Source organism: Apiospora kogelbergensis (assembly GCF_038363985.1).
Source record: "Apiospora kogelbergensis strain CBS 113332 chromosome Unknown utg000003l_segment0_segment0, whole genome shotgun sequence".
Lineage (NCBI taxonomy): Eukaryota > Fungi > Ascomycota > Sordariomycetes > Amphisphaeriales > Apiosporaceae > Apiospora > Apiospora kogelbergensis.
In genome coordinates this window covers 4,093,524-4,113,268 of record NW_027117420.1, presented here as the reverse complement: position 1 = coordinate 4,113,268, position 19,745 = coordinate 4,093,524, and the positions used below count along the sequence as shown (strand labels likewise).

The following is a 19,745-nucleotide window of genomic DNA, read 5'->3' as shown; positions in this document are numbered from 1 at the left end:
TCGCACGATGGACTCGAACGAAGAGGTTTCATCGTTTACGCTACAGTAAGAGCAATATAGTCGTTCCATTCGCTCCCTAAGATCATGTTGAGCCCAGTTACTCTCGAACACGGTTCATTTCTTCGCTGCTAATTGGCCGGGGGCGGTACACACACGGCTTACTGTAGTGGGAGTGGGCTCTGATGCACCCTACAGCTTACTGATAGCAGCATTCTTGGATGATTATGGCCCACGTGGTCCTCGGGTCCGGATCCTGACTCGCGGTCAATCATACATCCAGCTCTGGAAAGATTGGGCAGAACAGGAAACTGCGGAAGTTGCCGAGGCACAAGCAACTTTGTTGGGAGCAAGATGGAAATGAGATAAGCTGGATTTGAACAGCTGCGCCACTTGCGTCGAAACTGTGGCGCGCCCTACCCCTTTTGCCACCCCCTTTGTCATAGAACTTACCCCAGTGATAGAATAGTATCAATCATTGTTGAAGCACAGGCTTAACTGGAAACGCGACACGAGTATAATGTTCTGCTCCGTATTGAATCCAGGCGGTGAATGCTTTTGTGCGCATATAGCAGGTATGAAGTTACTAAGAATACATCGTTGGTATCGATTGATACGCGACCACACTATAGCTCAAAGAAATCTACTGGAAAGGTGTTCTGCTGTTGAATGAAGATGATTGAAATGATTGCCAAATTCCCCGCGATGCGCCTCGACCTGAACCCGAACCCAGGTAAACCGCCCGTAACTCCTCCCCGAATTGTAGACCCAAGAAAATAGATTTCAAATAGAATAATGAGATTATCCCATACGAGCCATCCTGGTGACTTATCATATATCCAAAGACGCCGGCATTGTAGACGCCCTTCTCAACGGTTTGATCCCGTCCTCCGCCAACTTCTCAGCCGCCTCAGCCGCCTGCAGCGCCTTAGCCGCGCGATACGCGACATCCTTCAGGGCCTGCTCGTAGTAACCAACGAGCCATTTGCGGAGGGCGGGCTGGTTGCGCATATGCTTGTTCCAGACGCACTGAATATGGAACTTGCCCTCGCGCACCTCGGCGCTGACTGACACTAAACTGAAACACTTGACCTCCTGGCCGTCGGCACCCAGGCCGTTCTCGATTGCCTGGCTCATGTCGAAGAAGCCGGCCGCGTCGCTGTCGTTGTTCTCGTTCCGCGCCTGCCCGTCCGAGACGCCCAGGTAGTTGATCGACACCTCCATGCGGTCCTGGCAGGCAAAGGTGGAGCGGCCGCCTGGGTGGTAGTAGCGCGAGGCGAAGTAGCCGAGGCCGTTCATGGGGAGCTTCTTGCGAATCTCGATGCCGCGGCGGAGGACGGCAATGCTGTCGTCGCGGCTGTGGACTGCGATATGTAGCGGTGACAGGGTGGTGAACCAGCCCACGGTACCTGACACATCGACTCCACCAATGCTCTCCCGGCCATGGTTATATCGGAAAATGGCAGGCGTGGAGCGGTCGCGGAATATGTAGCTGAAGGCGTGCGACATGGCCGAACTGAGGATATCCATCGGCTCGGCCCCGTACAGCTTCTGGCACGCCGTCAGCAGCGCCTTGGTGTCGCGTTCGGGCAACGTGAAGGAGGAATGCTCGGTGTCCTTGGAGATATTGATGCGGTTTTCCATTCCCCAGTAAGCGTAGTTGGGTTTAGGTATGCGGACAGGAAGTGCCTTATCCGGAGGGAAGTTTCGAATGGTGTATTCCTTTTGCTTCTTAACCCACGCCTGGAACGGGTACGGTGTCTCAGAAGTAAACTTCGCTGTCTCAAGATACTCCTCAAGGTCTTTCAGGATTGTGTTCCAAGAAACCAAATCAACGACCAGATGGTGTGCAACGATGAACAGATATTGCTCATGGCCATTGGCCGTGACAAGATCAGCCGCCATAATTGGGCCGTCCTCCATGTCCAAGCCCTGACGTGTTTGCTCGATAGTCGGCTTGACCGCGTCCAATGGAGTGTCCACCCAAGAGCGGAAACGATGAGAGCCAGCCAGGTCGGGTGATATATATTGTTTCCACCCACACGGGGCGGTTGTGTCCTTCTGGAAGCGCACACGGAGCATTGAGTGACGGTTGACCAGAGCCTCCAGAGCCTTTTGAGCAAGAGCCGGGTCAAGAGGCTTCTTGACAGTCAAGCAGAATGTGTGATTGAATCGCTTGTTCGTTTCTTTTGACAGGTAGTCGTCGTTTAAAGCGTGGTTGGCATAGTATTGCTGAACGGGCGAGAGATCGAACAACTCCTCAATAGGATCCTCGACGGCGCTGACGAGCTGCATGGCGGCGGAGTCGTCTCGTGCAATACGAGAAGCGAGTTGGGAGATCGTGCGAGCGCTCGCGACATCTGTCATGGTAACTTGGAACCCTTCGGCGCGCAGCTTGCTCACCACCACCATAGCTAGAATGGAATCACCTCCAAGAGAAGTGAATTCCTGCGCAACACCGATTTCCTCTGCCGGCAGCTTCAGCACCTCGGTCCAAACCTTGTGAATTTTCTGTTCGGCAAGCGTGGTCGGACCTTGAACTCGAAGGCCGTTGGCAAGAGCGCCGATACGTTGATGGGTGTCGTTATCCATCGAAGTGAGCCACTGTTCAACACGTTTTCTGTTTAACTTGCCACTCGGGAGGAGAGGGAAGCTTCGAATGACGATCCACACCTGGGGGACCATGTAGGGAGGAACCAGAGTAGCGAGATTGCCGCTGATCAAGCCCAGCTCATCTGCAGCTTTGCCTGACTGTTGCAAGTCTATCATCTCTACCACGGCATTGGAGTTGGTCGTGGCGCCTAGCTTGGCAATTGAAACAATGCCAACAAGCTGTCGGCGACAGGGTCCGGCCTTGGGGTACATGACCATAGCGTGCTGGATGTTCTTGTTGAGAGTGAGGTGTGTCTCAATCTCGCCCAGCTCCATTCTTTGACCCCGAACTTTAACCTGGGTGTCCTTTCGACCACAGAACATGATATAGCCATCGACGTTGAAGTAGGCCAAGTCACCAGTCTTGTAAAGCCTTCTCATTTTGCCTCCGACTGTCTTGGCCCAAGCGGGGTTCTCCACGAAGACCTCGGCAGTCTTCTCTGGGTTGTCAAGGTACCCGCGAGCGACGATGCTGCCTTCGATAAGCAGCTCGCCAATCGTACCCAAGGGTGCAAGTTTGTTGTGATCTTCGGGATCCGCAATCCAGCAGATACCACCGAGAGCTTTGCCGATATTGGCCGGATCCTCGTCGGGGTTTGTTATGGCGTTAGCTGTCGCAGCAATGGTGCATTCAGAAGGACCGTAACCATTGATAAGGGTGAGATGCTGAGCCCAAGTCTTGATGTTCTGTGTGGTAAGCGCTTCTCCGCCTAGAACTAGGGTTTTGAGATGGGGAATGTCGGATGGTTTGATGAACTTGACGACGGATGGGGTAAGGAAAGCCCACGTGATGCGGAAGTCGTTGATAACGTCGACCACGCTGCGCTTCTTGATACGCTCATTGGGGACACAGACGCAAGCGCCCACCGTCAGTGCTGTGAGCATCTCCATAACACTGACGTCAAAGGAGTATGAGGCTCCCTGTAAGACTCTGCTTGAGGCTGTCATGCCCGACCGGGCGGCCTGGGCGCGAGCACAAGTAAGGAACGAGTGGTGCTCGATGACACAGCCCTTGGGCTTTCCAGTCGAACCTGAAGTGAAAATGACATAGAGAACGTTGTGGGGCGTGGTCTCCGCTGGAAGAACACGCGATGGGGTAGGGAGAGATTCGATAGAAACGTTATCGATGATCAAAACGGGTACGCGTGAGTCCCTCCAGAGAGGAGCCTGATCAAGGGAAGCGAGGATCACCTTGGCCTTGACTTGGTAAATAATCTCGTTCAGACGAGCCATGGGATAGGCAGGGTCAAGGAATCTGTATCATACCAATGTTAGAACGAGATGACCACAAGAGACATTGAAAGACAACTCACGTGAAAGCGGCGCCAGCCTTCATGATACCGAGAACAGATACCACTGCCCAACCGGATTTCTCAAAACATAAGGGAACAACAGTTTCAGGGCCGATTCCCAGCGACTTGAGATGATGGGCAAGCTTGGTAGAGAGTTGGTCCAACTCGGAATACTTGAAGTCAACATCCCAAGCATTGACGGCCATCGAGTCAGACCGCTGCAGAGCCATCGAATGAATAACATCATGGGTGAGATCATGAATATCCTCAGGTAAATCCTCATTCATCTCGGCCATCTCAGCCATGTCTTCCGGGCTCACAATATCAATGTCACGGACGAGCATATCGGGTTCTTCCGACAGTTGCTGGACTGCAGCTCTCAATTGGAAGAGAAGCCGGCTCATTTGGGCCTTGGAGATGAGTCGTTGGTCGTACCCGCCAGTGATCTCAATTGCTTGCGCCTGCAAAGCACATTCTAAACCCATGCCGAAACGGAGAAACCCCTTATCCTCGACGTCGATGCTCTGGGCACCCAGGAAGTCCGAGCCAAGCTGGTTGTCGGGTTGGATGACCATGATATTCTGGAACGCACAAGCCTCACGGCATTCGCTGCTCATTTTGGCAACATGTTGAAGTCCAGTGTGTTCAAAGCGGATCATGTCGGTCGCTTGAGTCTGGACAGTGTCGAGGAACTTGGAAACCGAGATCTCATTGTCGAGCTGAATGCGTAGAGGTACCGTGGTGATGGTCGGTCCAATCATATCAGAGATTCCTTCGATTGGGACATTGCGGCCTGTCTGGATGACACCAAAGAGCGCATCATTAGCGCCGGTGTACCTTCCTAAGACAATAGCATAAGCAGCCTAAGCCGAGCAAGTTAGTCGTGAAGCTTCACCAGGGCTATTATTGTGGTTAATGCATACCTTGAGAATCGTCCCAAGAGTGAATGACGAATCCGGCTTGCGTAAAAGAGGGATCTTGATGGTGATGGTCTGATCGATGATGGGCTCGAAGGAAGCCGAGGGCAGTCTCGGGTATGACTGAGCCTCGAGACCGGAGAACTGGGCAGTCCAGTACGCCTTTTCCTCAGATGCGTCTGTCCCCTGCAGGTACTTGATGAATCGGTTGAAAGGGGGTTGATACTCAGCTGGGGCGCCATTCCCCTGTAGGCTTGCTCCACCTTCTTCATAATGAGAGTCTTCGCCCATCCATCATAGAGCGAGTGATGGATCGACCAGATGAAGTAACAACCGGTGTACTGCGTCTCGATGATTGCGAATCGCGCAAGAGGGGTGCCAAATTTGAAGTGGTGTTGCTTGTCGCCGTCAATGTACTCTTGAACCTTGGTCGATGTGCGCCATTCGATGTGCTGGTTCATGACGACCTGGAAGCACCCTTCCTGGCCCAGGCTGACGATTCGTGTTCTTAACAGTTCGACGTCCTGGATGACTTGTTCCCACGCAGCCTTGAAGCGGGCAATGTCAATTTTGGATGGGAGTCGGTACACCTCACGAAGTACATAGGCTAGGCAAAAAAGTCAGCATTAAGCCAAATAGTGTAGTATGGAGGACATATAGGCAGATATACCTTCAGGGTCCTTGGTGGTCAAAAGCAACATGCCCTCCTGCAGCGGCGTGCATGGCAGCAGGTCAGCAATTGATTGCCTGTCCAGTCTATGCTCTTCCGTGATTGCGTTTAGGTAAGTATCCAATTTGGCTTTGGGTACAAGAGAAAAGGGCACCACAGCCTTTGGATGAGCGGAGGATGCTGCTTGAATATCTTGTTGAACGTTGGCTGCAATATTAGCAATTGTCTTGTAGCGGAAGATTTCCTCAGTCGACAAGGTAATGCCAGAGCTTCGCGCTGCAGAAACAAGCTGAATGGCTGTAATTGAATCTCCACCCAGGCGGAAGAAGCTATCGTTGACATTTATAGCGGCGGGGTCCTTCGCAAGAGTACGAGCGACGAGATCCAGAATAGTCTTCTCGACATCAGTCGAGGCCTCCCGTGGGGTGTCCAATGACTCGATGGCCTCTAGTGAGTACATCATGAGCTTCTCGGAACCCAAGCCGTCAAAGAGTGCCTTGAGGCATTTACGGTCGGTCTTGCCACTGGCGGCCATAATCGGCATTTTCGAAATCGGAATCCATAGACTGGGAACCATGTATCTGGGAAGAGTCGCCCGCATTGCGCTTTCAAGATTCTGGAATCTAGCACGAAGCTCATCATCCATCTCCAGTAACTGACCAGGGTCAGAAAGCGTGCTGTCGTGAAACTCGATAAACGCCGCCAATGTCTGTTTAGACTTATCGACCTTGGTTTTTCCGGCCAAGACGATGGCCGACTCCACATCAGCGCCTTTGAGCTTGAGCTGTGTCTCGATTTCACCTACACCAACATTGTTAGATCAGGGTTTTAGTTCCATAATGACTGTTGCTTACCAAGCTCTAATCGTTGACCATTGACTTTGGTCTGGTTATCCTTACGCCCAAGATATGTCAGAGTCCCATCTGTGATATCTTGGCGAACCAGGTCACCAGTCTTGTAGAGCAACTCAGGCTTCGCGTGACCAAAAGCCCGAAGCCATTTGGGGTTGCTAATAAATACTTCGGAAGTCTTTTCCAGGTTCTTGAGATAACCGCGGGAAACATTTGGCCCCTGGATAAGGAGTTCGCCGACACAGCCTACCGGCGTGAGGCGTTCATGGTTGTTAGGGTCCACCACCCAACCGATGGAGCTCACCGGGTGTCCGATAGTCTCGGGCTTTTGATGGCGCTCAACTGGTGCATTAGGACCAGGGATAGTACGCGTGACCGTAAATACACATGTTTCGGTAGGTCCGTATCCGTTCATCAAACGGACCTTGTCGCCCCAGACATCGATACACTCCTGGTTGAGCGCCTCGCCTCCAAGGACGACGACGGTCATTGATGGGATATCTTCAGGCTTCAGGAGCCTGACGAAGGAAGGCGTGAAGAAAGCCCAATCGCACTGGTAGTCTCGTATGAATTGAGCGAGGTCGTTCATTCGTTCATGTTCAGAAGGGATGCAGATGCAGCCTCCAAAGTGGAGTGCTGTGAATATCTCGGCAATGCAGGCATCGAAGGTATAAGATGCGAATTGGAGTGTTCGCCTTGGATGATCGGCGAACCCCATGACCATTCCATGCCCATATGTCGAAGAAGCAACCGATAGATGATGGACTGCGACGGCCTTCGGGCGTCCGGTTGACCCGGACGTGAAAAGTGCATATGCAAGGTTCGAAGGCGTAGCCTTGGAGATAACAGGATCCGACTTGAGGGGACCCCATGAACTGATGGTGATGGGGAGGACGATGGAAGTGATCTTGTCGGTCGGAGCGAGAACGGGAATCAAATGCTTTGTTTGCTCCGAGAATATCACGACTCTGGCTTCAACTTGATCGATCAAATCCAGTAGCCTGTCAACAGGGTTCTGGGGATCAAGAGGTACGAATGCACCGCCACTCTTCAGGATGGAGATCATGGACAGCACAGCCTCGGGTGATTTTTCGATGCAAATGGGAACAACATCTTCTGGCCCGATGCCCAGTGCTTGGATATCGTGAGCCAGGTGATTCGTGAGATCGTTGAGCTCCTTGTAGGATAGCTCGACATCCCTGGAAGCGATGGCAGGCGCTTCTGGTGTAGCAATGGCCTGCTTAATGATGATGTCGTGCATGGTTTGGTTGATAGTCTTTGGGTAGCTACCATTCCAAGCACTAAGGTCTTGTCTGTCTGCCGAGCAGAACATCTCCATATCTTCCAACTTGCCGTTGCGTCGGTCTTGGAGCTGATACAACAAGTGCTCGAGTTGCTGTAGAAGCCTCTCGATTTGGGCGGAGGATATAGCCGTTGAATCGTGATGGGCCGAGAATGAGATTTCCCCGTCACCAAGTGCGCATTCGACCACTAAAGCGAAGCCACTAAGGTAATCGGCGGTCGTCCCAGTGCTATGATTGTGGAACAGCGACGATGGCTGTTCACCCATATCCCCAGGTTGGATAACGATGAGATTCTGGAATTCGCAAGCGTCTCTGGCCGCTTCGCTGATCCTTTTAATTCCCTGTAGACCAACGTGAGAGTGCTTGACCATATCGGCGCTTTGAGCCTGGATCTGCGAAATAAAGCTCTGCACTGTGAGCTGAGGGTCGGCTCTGATGCGAACAGGAACTGTGTTGATCGTGGGGCCATTCATGATGTCGATGCCTTCAAGATCCAAGTCACGTCCAGATTGGGTAGCGCCAAAGACTACATCGACCGAGTCTGACATTCTGGAAACCGCAATACTCCACGCTGCTTTCAGTAGGCTTGTCATAGTAAATCCGGCCTTACGGTCGAACGAGAATGGCATCGAATGGGTGACCGTGGTATCAGCTTGCGACCGATGCCCAGCCGGTACTGCGGGGAATGGAGCTGTCTCAAGTTCCCTGAGCTGGCTCTGCCAAAACGCATCGGTAGATTCAGCATCTACTTGTTGTAGATACCGAATGAAGTCTCGGAAGGGACGCGTGGGAGACATTGTAATGCCAGCATAGATCTGGTCAACAGCGGAAAGGGTAAGCTCCATCGAGTACCCATCGTAGAGAGCGTGGTGAATAGTCCAGACGAACTTCCTAGTACTTCCATCATCAATGATAGCGTATCTTGCCAGTGCAGTTCCGTATCCCATATGCTCGGATCTATCGGCTGATAGGTATACTTCTAAATCAGTCGCCGTCCTCCACTGAATGGTTTCGTCGTGTACAACTTGGCATGAGCCGACACCTTCAATAAAAACGATCTTGGTGCGAAGTATGTCATATTCGTGAACAATCGTCTCCCAGGCGGATTTGAAAACATTCAAGTCCGCATCTACAGGCAGCTCATAAACGTCTCTCAAGACATAGGAGTTCCCGTCTGACGCGGTAAGCGAGATAAGACCCTCTTGCAATGGCGTCGTGGGGTAAACATCCAACATATCAAGGGGCCCCCATCCATACTTGTCAGCAAGCGTCTTCAATATGTCCTCTTTGGAGAGCTTGTAGTCCACCATCTGGAATGGGTGGTAAACTGTGCTGTCTTCAGGCTTCGCCCGCGGAAGTAATGTCGGGATGGGGCGCGGCGTGGATGCGGGAAGAGAGTGTTGGATACTTGACTTTCTCGTAAAAGTCGCGTCTGGCAGACGCCTGGAGGTCGTGTCCTCCGAGTCCGAATCTTCAGGTGTAATTGAAGATGAGCTGGTGGAAGGTTGGGTCACTTTTCTTGAAACAGCCAAATCAACGCCCGGGATTTGCTTGGCAGCCAAGGCCATGTCGGCAAGCTTCGGGGCCTTCATGATACTAGGCACGGAGATGGCGAGCCCTGCAGCGCGGACCTTGCCAACAAGTTGCATGGCCGTTATCGAGTCACCTCCAAGTTCGAGAAAGCTGTCGCTCGGGGTGATGGGGTCCTTCGAAACATCAATGTGGAGGACAATTGCCCATAAATCAGCAAGGACGGCCTCAACACCGGACGAAAACGTAGCCACAGCTGCATCTTTGGCATTGTGGGCCAACGAGTATAGATTCAACTGTGCGCGATCGAAGGAACTGGCTGCTTCGCGTAATCCTTTCCTGTCAATCTTGCCAGAAGTGTTGATGGGTAGGCTGAAAACAGGTACCCACAGGGCAGGAACCATGTACTCAGGCATCTTTTGGGAGATCCTGGTCTTCACAGTCTCCAAATCGCCACGAAGTGAGGCCGTCATTTCCATGAGTGCGAGTTTGCTGGCCTTCACATCTTGGAACTGGATAAATGCTGCCAATCGCTTGCGGTTGGCCGACCCTCCGGGGGAGAAAACTTCGACGGCGACCTGTGCAGATTCAGGTACGCTCAGCTGCTTCGTGATGTTGTACTCAATCTCTCCCAACTCTATGCGCTGGCCATTGAGTTTGACTTGGTTGTCGCGACGCCCCAGACAGTCAAGGCTGCCATCGGGGTTGAACTTGGCGATGTCGCCAGTTCGGTAGAATCGTCTTGGTTCCGGTGGCGAACCCTGGCGAGCCCAAGAGAGACCACTGATGAAAGCAGCCTCTGTTTTGGCAGGCTCCTTCAGGTATCCTCGTCCCACGATTGGGCCTTCAATAAGCAGCTCGCCAACCTCGCCGAATGGAAGCAGCTTGTTCGCGTCCTCTGCGTCCACGACCCAAAGCTTGCAGTTGGCTGGCCATCCAATATTGGCACCCGTAGCCTCCTTCTGGAGAGGCTTACTGGAGGTGCATTGGATTGAACACTCACTCGGGCCGTACGTGTTGAACAGGTCGATCTTCCCACCCCAAGTCTCAATAATATCTTTGGTGAGGCTTTCGCCTCCAAGAACCAGGGTACGTAAACATGGAACATTATCGGGGTTGAGCATTCGACCAACAGTCGGGGTCAAGTCTGCCCAGTTCACCTGCATTCGTCGCATGGCACCTGGCAGATCGTTGAGGCGTTCTTCGTCTGATGGTATGCAGACGCATCCGCCGTACATTGGAATGATGGTATTCTCCTCAATTGCGACATCAAAACTGAAGCTCGCGAATTGGATTGCGCGAGTAGAAGGACCGACACTGAGTATATCAGAGTTTGTCCTGGACGTAGTGCAGAGCGACCGATGTTCAAGAATCGATCCTTTCGGGGTTCCCGTTGACCCAGAGGAATACACGATCCAGGCTGCATTAGAAGGGGATACGTCGATCCGAGTATCATCCAGCCGAAGTGGCAGTGCTTCCAACATTGGTCGATCAACTGCAACGACATGGGGTACCAAGTCGATATTGGCAGCGTGTTTGCTAGATGCCAAAATTACCAATGCCTCGGTGTCGGCGACGATCTTCTCGTGTCGGGCTCGTGGATGTGCCATATCCCTTAAAAGCATGCATTATTAGATTTTGGGATACCTTCAATGGGTGAGAGGAAAGAGTAACACTTACAACGCGACGCAACAGCCGCCTGCTTTGAGGATGGCATGGATTGCAACTGTAGCCCAAGCACTTTTCTCGAACGCGAAAGGTACAATCTTCTCGGGACCTATCCCAAGGCCGACAAGAACGCCTGCCAGGCGATCAGAAAACTCATTCGCCTCGTGATACGTTAGTTGAGCATCCCATGAATCTATCATAAGGGCGTCGGGTTGCTTCCGAGCTTGGTCCTCAATCATCCAGTGCATGCACTGCTCGAGAGGCTCAACGTCAGGATTAAAGCCTTCGGGAATAAGGAAATCGAGAGGGATGTCGATATCCAGATCTGAAAGACAGCATGTAGCTTTGTCATCGCTGATGAGTAGCTTGAGGGTGTGCTCCAGTGCGTGGATCAAGGCTATAGCCTTGGTAGAACCCAGTAGATTCTTATCAAACCCGGCGCGGACCTGGATCTCACCCTGTCCAAGGATGCACTCAATTAGTAGACCGAAGTTGAGCATGTCCCCAGTGTTACGCGACTCATCTGGGCGAAACAGCTTGGAGTTGTTCTCGACCGCAGGCTGTACGACAAGGATGTTGTGGAAGCCTACTGCTTTAGAAGCCTCATCACTAGCTTTGCGGATATGCTGCAGGCCTGTCAACTGATAAGGAATCATATCAAGGTATTGTTTTTGAACTCGAGACAGGAATGCGGATACATTCTCATCTGTGTTGATCGAAATCCGAACTGGCACTGTACCCAGGCATGGACCAAGACACTCGTGTACTCCAGGAAGTCCCATATCGCGACCGGATTGTGTCGAACCCATGAGAACGTCACTCGTGTTATTGAGTTGAGAAAGCACGAGTGCCCATGCTGCTCGAATAACAATAGATGTGGTGTACTTGGAGGGGGTACGGGGAAGGTTGATCACCCGATTGACGTAGTCTGTGACAGATGGCTCATATGACTCAGGGAACTGAGGAAACGAAGAGGCCTTAAATCCATCGAACTGTCCTGCCCAGAATTCATCCGCGTCCTTGGTATCCTTGTCAATTAGATACTTGATGAACTGGTTATATTGTAAAGTAGCCGGAAGGGGCTGCTCATTGTAAGCCGCCTCAATCCGACCAAGAGCATCCTGGTTCATGTGGCCGTCAGTAATGGCATGGTGGCACGTCCACACCATGTACTTGTTTCCATTAGGCTCCTGGATGATGGCAAAGCGGCTCAGTGAATCGCCATAGCCCATGTGGTTGGCCTTGTCCCGTGCAAGAAAGCTGAGTAGATCGTCGTCTTGGGTGATATCCGGAAGCTCGTCATCGGACATAACGACCTGACAAGTCCCCAAGCCCTTGATGTGAACGATCCTCGTGCGCATGATGGGGTACGTCTCGACTACCGCTTCAACAGCCGCCTCCAAGGTGGGGATATCGACATCTTCGGGGAGTTTCAATACTTCCTGCAGTAAATATGCTTCAGGGGAATTGATGTTCTCGGCCATCATTCCTTCGACAGTAGCAGTGGTGGGGTAGACATCTTCGACTCTGCCAACGGGGATCTTGTAGATCTTCTTGAGCTGATCACGGATGGTACGAAAGGTGCTGGGGCCCCCGATAAGTTCGAAAGGGTCAATTTCATCAAATTGGTGATGGGATGTTCTGGCGTCGGTGCCCGTGATAACCTGAGCCAACTCAGCCAGGCTCGAGTGTTGGAACACCTCTGCGACAGTGATGTGGAAGTCACGACTGATGGCTTCGGAAACCAGTTTCATTGCAGAGACTGAGTCACCACCGAGTGCGAAGAAGCCGTCTTGCCGATGAATAGAGTCCTGTGGAATGCGAAGGATATTGGCCCAGATGTTACTCAGTGCTATCTCAACATCGCCAAAAGGCTTCTCAACACGACCATCGTTTTGGAATGTAGAACCGGTGAACTGGTTGAGCTTGTCTATCGGTAGCGATTTGGCGAAGGCTTGGAGGCCTTTCCTGTTGGTTTTGCCTGTTGAACCCAGGGGTATGGAGACCAGCGGTAGAATGAAGTTTGGCACCATGTAGGAGGGGAGGGTGGCAACCAGGGACTTATGTAGTTCAAACACAAAGTCTTGGACCTGCGGGTTTGATGGCACAAGCTCGATCTCCGATGCTTCCCGGACTGTAGTAAGACTGGGAAGCGTGATGAAAGCTGCCAGCATCTGCTTAGGCCGTTCGCCGTCTCCAATAAGAATCTTGTCGACGACTACGTTGGAGTCACTTGGAAGCTCCTGCTTGATTTTGGCCTCTATGTGGCCAGCTTCAAGACGAACACCGTGAATCTTGATCTGGTGTGGTATTAGTGATGAAATCAAGATGAGCCAGGGAGGAATGAGTCTTACCTGAGTATCACGTCGACCAATAAATGTAAGCGATCCATCAGACAGCTGCTGGACGAGGTCTCCCGTCCGGTAGAGGGACCCGCCCGCCCGCTCAGGAAATGCATCCCTGAGCCACTGCGGGGCTTCAACAAAGGTTTCCAGCGTCTTGTCTGGGTTTTTCAGATATCCATCGGCGAGAATGTTGCCTTCAACGACTAATTCTCCAACAGCGCCAATCGGCAACAGTACGTTAGGGTCAGAACTCTGTGTAACCCAGAGAGCAGATCCCATATTGGTGCCGATGACGGAGCCCTTGTCGCCCCGCGATTTCCTTGCAGAACTCGCCCGAGAAGTACATTCAGCTGGCCCATACGAATTGAAGAGCTTGATTCTATCAGCCCACAGCTCGATGAACTCGTCCGTCATAGCCTCTCCACCTGTAACCAAGACCTTTAAGGTAGGGACTGTTTCGGGGTCCAGGAATTGAGCGACTGTAGGTGTCGTCACAAGGTGATTGACACGCATCCGGTGGATTGCTCCAATCAAATCGTTCATTTTTTCGTGGTCCGAGGGAACACAGAGAGTGCCTCCGAAGGAAAGTGTGGTAAATATATCAGTAATAGAAATATCGAACGTGAATGCGGAAAACGCAAGGACTCGACTCTCATTGCTGTTGTGCTCACGAGGGCCGTGGGCCAATATGTTGGTACAGGCCGCGGAGTGTGAGCAGATGATTCCTTTCGGAACACCTGTAGAACCTGAAGTGAAAATCACATAGGCCGCACTGCTTGGATCGACTTGGGGGAGCGCAGCATCGAGGACAGGGAGAGTCTCGAAGAAGGCCGCGTCAACCACGAGAGTATCTGCGCCATGTTGTTTGAATCGGTGCTCGTAGCTGTGAGAGCAAACAGCAAAATCGGCTTCGCAAGCTTGTAGCAGTCGAGCTGTGTCCTCGAGCTGGTGCGCTGGGTCGAACGGGACGAATGCAGCTCCCGCCTTTAATATGGCCAACAGTGTAGGGACTACCAACGGATCCTTATCGAACATGAACGGTATAACCTTTCCTGGCATGACGCCATGTGCGCAAATAAGGAGTTTCGCCAGCCGGTCCGACATACAGTTCAACTCTTGGTAAGAGAAAGATGTGCCCATTCCACAGACTGCCTCAGCGGATGGGGACTCTTCACAACTACGTGCAACGAGCTCATGAAGACATTGCCCCGAGGGGGGGCGGTAGATCCTTGTTCCAGGCAACGATTTGCGAGAGATCTGTGCTGCTAACAGTGCTGAGCGACCTGAGTGGTTTGGCCGCGTTTGAAGGCTCGGCAAGTTGCAGAACCAAGTGTTCGAATGTGCAAAGAATCCGTTGCATCTCATCGCGGCCGACAGAAGACAGATCGAAGAAAGCCTGAACGTTGATACCAGATCTAGTCAGGCTGACCTCGACGTTCATCACCCTGTCTAAAGGGGTCGATGTCGAGCTCGGCGAGTCTCCATCAATGACCAGTTGGTTGTCATACTTGGCTGCGTTGAGCATGTCGGGTCCCAATTGGCCGATGCTCTCAAGCGAGACTTGGTTCCCATATGGGGGACGAAAGTCGTTCTTTTTGAATGAAAGGATGGTTTCGTCTACCAGCTGGTCGGGATGGTAGCAGAAACGGAATGGCGCCGCGGGAATTGACTGCTCATTTTCCCCATCCTCTGGTTGGTCATCTCCGTGGCTCATCATCGCCAGCCCGAACACCACATCCTCAGCATCTGAGTAGTGGACGTTCACAAGAGCCCACGCCGTAAGAACAATAGCTCTGACAGAGGCTTTGTGGGGGAGTTTTCCCTGGAATTTGATCTTCCGCCGTACCAACGTGTCTGGTGTTGGCGCTGAAGTTAGATTCACCCGGCGTGGAAACGCAGGTGGCGGCGCACTAGGTAATTGTGATGAGCATGAGGGACACGTCCACACAGACCAAGTCTCGAGAAATGACAGAATGACTTACTCGGCGAGATATTGTTGCCACGATTCCATAATGGAGTCGGTGGAAGAAGCACCGGTAGGGTTTGTAGAAGCAGACATCACCTAGAGAGTGACCCCGATACAGGGCAAAAAGAAGAAAAGAATAGTACACGTAAAATTTGAGGCGATTATATCAAAAATTCTGCTGATCTAGATCTGTCTGCCAGTAGATCTGATAACGGCGACCTGTTTAAGTCAGTATATCAGGGGAAGTCGGGAACCAACCTGTGTGGGTATGATGGCGATGGGATTGGTGTAACCACCGTGTGGGTTTCTTCTGCGGCCAGAAGAGCTATGATGCGTGCTCGATTAGGGAGACGACAGCGGGATCAGTCACAGAAACCGAGATGGGCAAATGTCGAAGACAGCAGAGTAAACAAGGCGAGAGAATCAGATATTGGTGGCGACGAAGCCGAGGTTTGGATGACCGCGAGTATATGATCAGTCCCGTCACTGTCGCTCGCCTACCTAGGCTACCTATGTCCTTGAAGGGATGCGCGTGTACCATCGAACCAATGGCCCGCGACAGGGTCGGCAGGGTCAATCAGCATCGCCAATGCGCCAATGTCCATTTCCGAGTAGCGAGTGTTCAAATTACGGTTAACAGCGCTCATAATGCTGTTCATCTCTACCAGGCAACGAACGTGGACCAAGAGGATTTGCTTTCTGGGGTAGGTACGGCAGGGGCTCTCGTCGTTTGCTGCGAACCAAGTCCATGATCCTTACTATTGCTGGCCCTTGGTAGTCAGGAAGTTCGGACATGACTCGATTGTAACGATTGCATAAACATCACGGCGTGGTGTGTTTGCTGTACTCCGAAGATCGCAACAATCCCCCAAAAACGTGCTTTGGAAAGTGGAGGGGAAGGAATGTCAAGCTTTCGACAAGCTTACTCCTCCCTGGCCTGGAGAGAACGGCTAAGTAATTAGCGGCCTGGCACGGCACGTGGGTTCGTGTGTAGCGCTGCCCCGGCCATCGCTGCCAGTGGCATTAGCAGCATTAGCTCCCCCCTGCCGGGTGCCAAGGGGCCAGGCCAGGCCCCCTACCCCGGTTTCTTCAACACTCCATCATCAAAACATCAACCCATAGTGGCCTGTCGCCCTGCCACTCGCCCTGCCATCAACCAACCCTTATTTCCTAGCGCCCACTCCATTGGGTCTTCGGTATCATTCCTATTTCCTAGAATGGTCAATGTCACCATCTATGTGACCAATTGTGTGGATAGAGTCCAACGTTAAACTACGGGCCCTAGTTTCTTTCATTGCGTAGTAAGCACCCAAAACGGCCATGTGGAAATGCTTCTTGCCCTCAGATTGGCGAGACTCCGCACCGCGACATGATGCATACATACTTCAGGCTCATACCATGGAAACTCACGACGGGGGTTGTGATGCAGTCCAAACAAGGCATCGGAAAGCATGGATAGGGTCATGATCCAAATTCGACGGGTCCCTGGGCCGATACCCGATTCTGATACATGACCTCTTCGTCTTGGTCACGCCATGCTGCCTATACGAACGTCGGTTTGTTCCAGCGGCTGTGGTACCTTGAGGGATTTGAGGAATTTGAGGAATCCTAGCAAGTCACCGAGCCACACCGAAGCCCTCTCGAGCAATCTAGACTTCCTTCCGCCGCTGCCCTCGTTGATGTCCTGATCTTGGGACCCCATCTGGTCTGTCTGTCATCGCTCGTTACCTACCGACAACAGCATCTACTGGCCCAACGGCCTCCTGATCCAAGATGTGGCCTATGTCAAATGCCCTCTACCCGGGTCTTGGAAACACAGCAGATCGTCCTTTGACAGCCGACAGCTGGAAGAGCCATCGCGGGAATCCATTTGCTAAGGCCGGTTCTACACACACCAGATCTAGGCGCTCGTCGCGACGACACTCCCAGACTCGCCCTGTCATCACTTCTGACGAACGTTCGTCAGAGGACTCCGGCAACGGCACCGACCACCTACACGACTTGCTTAGGAGGTCGCAGGATGCTCTGGGTGCCCTTGCCAAACCGAGCACTGAAGATGTTACGGGACAGCCAGGCCCCAGCTATCAGAATGAGCGGCGCAATCGTAACTCTGCTCTTACGTTTGGCAGTACCGACGGTTCGGCTCATTGGCAAGATCCGCTCTGGAAGACGCTTTCACGCCAATCATCAGTTTTAGCGGCCTCTACAAAAGACACTAGCAATGATCATACCGCGGATCCTGCAGCTGAGAACCAAGAGTCCTCGAATCCAACATCAGATGTGCAATTAGCTCCGTCGGAACCGGATATTGCAGACTCGGCTGCTGGTTCCACCTACGAACCGGACGGGGTAAAGAAGAAACACGAGGCTGTGAACTCATCGTTGGATGATGGTCAGGCTATGACTTCGGCACCTGGTACTTCTTCTGGAGACGAAGCCAGTGACCAATTTTCCGCCACGCTTGTTAAAACAAACACATGGTTGTCTAGATCTGTTTCTAGCTCGGCCGGAGGACGAATTAGCGGCCTCGACTCCCAAGATGGCTGTCACACCGACCCAGCCTCTGTACCACGATCGCAAAGCCCCCAAGACGGGAAAGTCCAAGCTTTATGCCGACAGTCTCTCACTATGGCTATCACGACTACAGCCCCTACCGACGAGGCAAGCGACGACGATTCCCACGATGGGCTGCACAGTCTTTATGACGAGAAGTTGGAAGAGGCTCTTGCATCCGACGAAAAGACGAAGCGCCAGGAGAAAGTGGTCAAGTTTGATAAGGTAGACGAGAAGACCATCGAGACCTCATCCGTTGAAGGAGACCCTGAAAAGCTTAAAGTCGACCACTCAACTACGGCAACGCCAGAAGCCCCGGGCATGTACGGTCTGCCTCTGTTCGCCTTAACATCGGCGCTATCCATGGCAGTCTTCTTGGTGGCCATGGACGTCAATGTCATCGCCACAGCAGTACCTCACATTACGGGCGAGTTCCGGTCGCTCGAAGATGTCGGCTGGTACGGATCTGCTTTCCTCATGACGACTTGTGGTTTCCAGGTTCTTTTCGGGCGTATCTACACCATCTTCCCAGCCAAGTGGGTCTTTGTCTCGGCAATTCTCGTCTTCTTGGCCGGAAGTCTCGTGGCAGCCCTGGCCTCAAGCTCTACCATTTTCATTGTTGGCCGCGCTATACAGGGCATGGGTACCTCGGGTATCCTATCTGGTGGCCTCATCATCATTGCCCAAGTTGTGCCTCTTCGAATGCGATCGTTTATTGGTGGTGCCATTGGCGCCATGGAAGGTGTCGCCATGATTTCTGCCCCTGTTCTTGGCGGTGTCCTAACCGATAAGCTCAGTTGGCGCTGGTGTTTCTATATCAATCTTCCCATCGGCGGCTTCGTCTTGATCGTGGTGTTTCTCTTCCTGCGCATCCCTGAAGCAAACCGACCACAGGCTGCGAAGAAAGCAAGCTTCCTTCAGACGCTGTATCAACTCGATGTCATCGGGGCTACTTTGCTCATGCCGCCTATTATATGTCTTCTGCTGGCATTGCAGGAGGGAGGTACGCTTCGTCGCCCGACCTTGAAACGCAGATTACGAATGCATTAACTAACAACAACCCCGTGTAGGCAAAGGACACTCGTGGACCAAACCATCAGTCATTGGTCTGATTATAACCTCGATTGTTCTCTTCGCTGTCTTTGCTTATTCTCAGCACCGACACGCAGATGTTGCCATGATTCCCTTCCGTCTCATCAAGCAGAGGTCTGTGCTTGCTGGATTCTGGTACATCCTATGCACATCCAGCGCCCTGGTCATCATGACTTACTTCCTGCCGTTGTGGTTCCAAGTCGTCAAAGGCGCGTCGCCCATCCAGTCCGGCGTGGGCCTGCTCCCTATGTTGCTGGGCGTCATCTTCTGTGTGATCATCAGTGGCTTCCTTGTGTCGTGGTTCGGCTACTATACCCCTTTTATGATTTTGGGCACTGTCTTGATGTCTATCGGAGCGGGCCTGTTGACGACCATCTCGCCAGACAGCTCCAAGGTGCTGCTCATTCTATATCCCGTGCTCTTTGGCGCCGGCATCGGCGTGGGCTTCCAGCAGCCCATCATTGGCTGCCAGGCGGCGCTGCCCAAAGAGGACATCCCCGTGGGTACATCAATCATAGTGTTCGGTCAAACAATCGGCGCCGCTGTCGTGCTGTCGGCGGGCGACTCTGTATTCCAGACCCGGCTCACCCGCAACATCAAGGAGTACCTCGATATCAGCCTCGAGAACTCAGCCCAGATCCTGCAGTCGGGGCCGAACTCGGTCGTGAGCATGCTCGATCCTGAACAGTTGCCCATTCTCATCGCAGCAGTCAATAAGACCATGAACCAGGTCTTTTACGTCTCACTGGCCATGGCTGCGCTGTCGGTGTTTGGTGCGTTAGGTATGGAGTGGAGGTCGGTGAAAGGCCCCAGTAAGGACAAATCCAAGGTTGCGGGCAGCAGGATCTCGTCATGGTTCCATTAGATCATTTTTGGAAGGCCTGTCTTACATGCATTTCTTAATGTCT

The 19,745-nt window shown here is 52.5% G+C and overlaps 3 protein-coding genes across 3 annotated transcripts; 1 reads left to right on the top strand and 2 right to left on the bottom strand.

The window, feature by feature from the left end:
• Positions 1–828: 828 nt before the first annotated feature.
• On the bottom strand, positions 829–14,285 carry PG998_006074 (Nonribosomal peptide synthetase; the record flags this gene model as incomplete). The annotated part of the gene is made up of 9 exons (XM_066872892.1): positions 829–3,904; positions 3,963–4,804; positions 4,865–5,053; positions 5,122–5,465; positions 5,529–5,565; positions 5,668–6,329; positions 6,383–10,827; positions 10,894–13,181; positions 13,236–14,285. The coding sequence occupies 9 exons, from the start codon at positions 14,283–14,285 to the stop codon at positions 829–831; spliced, it is 12,933 nt and encodes a 4,310-aa protein (XP_066732989.1).
• Positions 14,286–14,418: 133 nt separating this feature from the next.
• Positions 14,419–15,237, bottom strand: PG998_006073 (Nonribosomal peptide synthetases (NRPS); the record flags this gene model as incomplete). Its single annotated transcript, XM_066872891.1, has 2 exons — positions 14,419–15,136; positions 15,209–15,237. 2 exons carry the CDS (start codon positions 15,235–15,237, stop codon positions 14,419–14,421), a joined length of 747 nt encoding a protein of 248 aa, XP_066732988.1.
• A 1,728-nt stretch (positions 15,238–16,965) lies between these two features.
• PG998_006072 (MFS multidrug transporter) lies at positions 16,966–19,702 on the top strand (the record flags this gene model as incomplete). Its single annotated transcript, XM_066872890.1, has 2 exons — positions 16,966–18,748; positions 18,816–19,702. 2 exons carry the CDS (start codon positions 16,966–16,968, stop codon positions 19,700–19,702), a joined length of 2,670 nt encoding a protein of 889 aa, XP_066732987.1.
• Between the last annotated feature and the right edge of the window lie 43 nt (positions 19,703–19,745).